Source organism: Pundamilia nyererei, unplaced genomic scaffold (assembly GCF_000239375.1).
Source record: "Pundamilia nyererei isolate P.nyererei 1_Seehausen unplaced genomic scaffold, PunNye1.0 scaffold00384, whole genome shotgun sequence".
NCBI lineage: Eukaryota > Metazoa > Chordata > Actinopteri > Cichliformes > Cichlidae > Pundamilia > Pundamilia nyererei.
This window is the reverse complement of record NW_005187785.1, coordinates 354,641-358,876: the sequence shown is the minus strand read 5'-3', so window position 1 is coordinate 358,876 and position 4,236 is coordinate 354,641. Positions and strand designations below refer to the sequence as shown.

The 4,236-nt window shown below is 46.4% G+C and overlaps 1 protein-coding gene across 1 annotated transcript in view; it reads right to left on the bottom strand.

Annotated features, from left to right (window-relative positions):
• Positions 1 to 1,108: 1,108 nt before the first annotated feature.
• Positions 1,109 to 4,236, bottom strand: part of LOC102207126 (transmembrane protein 189) — a gene marked incomplete at its 3' end in the record, with an annotated part of 35,576 nt that continues 32,448 nt past the window's right edge. The window contains exons 2-3 of the mRNA XM_005752836.1: positions 1,343 to 1,462; positions 1,109 to 1,200 (exon numbers count right to left, since the gene is read on the bottom strand). Coding sequence (XP_005752893.1) covers positions 1,109 to 1,200; positions 1,343 to 1,462 — 212 coding nt within the window. The remainder of the gene's footprint in view (positions 1,201 to 1,342; positions 1,463 to 4,236) is intronic.

Genomic DNA, 4,236 nt, shown 5'->3' with positions numbered 1-4,236 from the left:
CCTGCAGTCACCAAGACTGTACAAGAAGCACGATGAGACTGTGGACTCACAGCAGGGAGTCAGCCAGCGGGGGAACAGGCGAAGGACAGAGCTAGGTGGACTGTCCACTAATAAGAACTGTAACTGTGTGGTACTTCTCGATTAATGAAAAAATAAATATTAAAAATGCCAAAACTTGTTTCCAAAAGTGTGCACAGGTGGCGCTGATACAGGTATTTCTGACAGTAGGCCCAAATAACCTGACACTGGGCCATTTGACCTTTGTGTTCTGAAAGGTCACTAAAGATACAAAAATATATGTCACTACTAGTAATACTACTGCTGCTGCTACTACTAGAATATTTTGGTGTTTGGGACATACGACTTGTATTTCTTTTGAAGAGCAGACATTAATCTTCCTTCTCTGTTTAAAGTGCGGAGCTCAAAATAAGAGAGGACGAGATTTAACAACCAAGCTTGGAAAAAGTAAACAGTCGGCTGTAAGATGAACAGTTTGACTTTGTCCTTCTATGTTGAGGGAAAAAAGAATGATGAAGGGAAAATGTTTGCATAACACTCAGAAGCAATCGAATGAACCATGTGATCTGCTAAACTTACCTTGACTGAAGAAACTTAAGAAGCCAAAGTTGGTGACAAAGCAGCTGCTGTATCAAAACCATTGCAGTGATTGCTTGGGTTGAACTACGAGGGGTTTAAAAGGGTCTCAGACGTTTGGGGAGTTGGTTGTAAATGTCTGCAGACAAATCAAATCAATGACCAGGAGCTTTCCAGTGCAACCAGTCTCTCTGACCAGCCTGTAGGCCTGCAGAAATGGAGCTTTACCAATTGATTTCACAGAGACAGCCAGCAACAACTAGACAGTGATTACACACTTTCCAGGTGACCAGTGGTTACCAGCTGGTCAGCGACCCGCCTGTCTGACAGAGGCAAAGCAGAACCGACACTAGTGAGACTGCTGCACACCTGATTCAGAGTTCGGTTGGCAGGAAAATGAACTTGATTTGATGTGAAATTATTCAAAGGTGTTTGATACAGCCTGCCTGCCTGTGTGTGTGTGTGTGTGTGTGTGTGTGTGTGTGTGTGTGTGTGTGTGTGTGTGTGTGTGTACCTTCCCAATAACAGGGATGTCCACCGACCCCCACGTATCTGCTCCCCAGTGCACAATCCCCGATGCAAAATCTGCCGTCACTATTCCGAGGACTGTTACATAAATGCAGGCGTGGACAGAGAATTACAAAAACTTGATTAGAGGTGTACATGAACTCGTGAAAATGATTATTAGCATTTACATACAAAATCCCAGCCATCACAGTTTAGTGACTTCGTGTGAGTGTCAGCTTACCGATGCCGAGGACGATCTTGTAGATGTGAACGGTGGAGAAGTGCAGGAGGAGGAAAGAGAAGTTGATGATGAAAAGAAAGAGGCACAGGATCACACACACCCACTCCTGGAGCCGTTTACCTGAGGACGACACAGAAACACCTGACACTGCTGGGCCGACAGGCAAATACAGACAGACAGTGGGTGTCTGTATTAATGAAGGGGGGGTGTCCGCTGGGAGAACGCGTCGCTTTTTACCGAGGGTCAAAGGACCCGTCGCCCACAACGACCGCGCCCGTGTGTCCAGGCTGTTAATATGTAATCAGATGAAGACAAGTGTACTCCAGGCTGCGGGGTCATGACCTCTCATATGTGAAACACTGACACGGACGCAGCACCGAGCAGCACACACACAAGGGCTGTTTCAGGTGGGAGGTAGACCTCATAGGTCAGCAGTATCAACTAAAGAGGAAGAACAGTGACTAACTAAAAGTACTCTATTGCAATTCAGCAATATTAGAAGGGAGAAAGCCTCCAGCCAACAGCACTGAAGATCAGAGATAATATATTATTGAAAAAGAGCGCGCAGCATAGAGCGCGCAGCATAGAGCGCGCAGCATAGAGCGCGCAGCATAGAGCGCGCAGCATAGAGCGCGCGACGTGAGCGAGAAGCGTCTCCCACAAACTTGCGGTCTTCTGAATGGCGCCTTGCTTCCTTCTTCGCGGTCCTTGCTCGCGTGACCTGCCAGCTCAAGCAGGAAACATGACATCGTTCACTAAATAAAGCCACAAATATAAACCACCGCTGTAATGTTTTTAACTCACTTTCTTCTTCTTTTACAGCCACGCCCCCCACGCCGTTCTCCTAATCCTTCTGTCATTGCCAATCTAATGTGCCTTTAAAACTTTAATGTGTCCAGATCCTAATGTATCACACAGCATTAGGAGCCTATAAGATATTCATGACAGTTTTTTCTAATAAAGCACACAGGCCTGTAGACCTGAGTATGAATATGCTATCAGCCTCTCATATGGACTGAAGCGGTCACCCGAGATTTAGAATATGTGATTATGGATATTTCACGAATCGTCAAACGTGACCCTTCACCTTCTAAAAATAGACGCCATCAAAGTTGTAAAGAAGCAGATGGTAGAAACTTCTAAACGACTTTGACTTTGCTGGTTGTTGAAAATTGTTTTGAAAAACTTTCAGCTGTGAACGAGTCGTTTGGTGCGCTGATAACCACATACTCAGCTTGATTCAAACAATCATCTTTAACAGGAAGTCTGTACAGATTATATTTAATGTACTGCTGAAAAACAAAAGTCAAAGGAATACATTTTAACCAGAGTTCAGCATCAAATCAGTTAAACTTCAAGGATATTGGTGGGGAACCTCCAAAGAGGTTTTACAGTGACGTCACTTTACCCCTCGTCATCTTCTCTGACTGCTCTTACAGGAGTCAGGGTCACTGCTGGTATCATGATACCTGGACCCTCCAAAGGCTGCAAATGTTGTCCAACTGCTCCAAGATGGCTCAGTCATACATGCCACTGGCAGAAGGTTTGCTGTATCTCCCGGCACAGTCTCGAGAGCATGGAGGAAATTCCAGGAGAAAGGCAGTTACTGTAGAAGATCCATCAGTAGAGTGGACATCTGCTCCTCTGTCCAAGGAGGAACAGCAGGAGGAACTGCCAGAGCCTGACAGAAGGACTTCTAGCAGGTGTGAATGTCTCTGACCAACCAATCAGAAAGAAGACTTCATGAGCCCAAAATCCTCTAGTGAGCCCTGTGTTCACTGTGCAGTGCCATGGAGCCTGGCTGCCGTAATACCAGAACAGGCAGGTCCGCCACCAGCACATGTGGCAAACATGGGTCTTGATAAGGCGTGGGGGATGCCCGTAACCTCGTTCAGCATGTGGTCAGTGACGGTGTAGGGGAGGCACTGAGCATACTCACTGAGGAACAACAGCATCCTGATTACTGTCAAGTATCAGGATGAAATCCCTAAACTACTGTCAAACATTACGTTGGTGCAGTGGCTGCTGGTTCCTCCGAGTGCACAACAACGCCGGCCTCATATGGCGAGACAGTGCGATCAGTTCCTGATAACGCCGACTGGCCCCGGTGTTCGCCTGACCCAAATCCGGTAGATCCCCTCTGGGAATGATGCTTCGATGTCAGATCCATGGTCTCATCAGGAGCATGGCCCAACATCGGCACACACAGAAGCACACGGGCCGTACGAACTACTGAGGACCATGTTGAGGTGCAACATTATGCTGCGTTACTTTACGTTGATTTGGGGGTTCCTTTGAATTCAGCCCTTTGTGCAGAAGGTTGATCGTTTTCCTGTAAGTGACGCTGCATGCTCCAGTTTCTAACACCGTCCATATCAGCACAGAGATCAGCAGGACCCTCTGACATCTGATGTGTTTTCAAAGTGTTCCTTTAATTGTTTCTTAGTAGTGGATAATATAAACATATAATTAAATCTTGATGGCTCATGCCAAGTATCGGCTGGTGTCACCGCTCCAACGCTGCTTCCCCAGCACATCACAGCAGAGTACATCGTAGTTTCCACAGCTCAGTGACAGAAAACCTGTCAACATTTTGCAGAACTCACTGAAGGATCTCAGCTTCCTCAAAAATCAGAGCTTGTTCGTTCCTTTTCGGTCTCTCAGTTCTCGATGGGCACATCCAAGCATTGGGCCCAGACACGACATCACCTTCCTGTCTGAGGACAGACATAGGTCGTGTCGCCATCCTCTTCTTTCTGGAGTTGATCGCCATCTTTCTGGTCTTATTCACACACACCATATCATACCATTCACGTATGACATGGCGGTATTTATTTTCTTATTGTGTTAGGCAATGATAAGAAAATAAAATATCTCCTCCATACCTGCTTCAT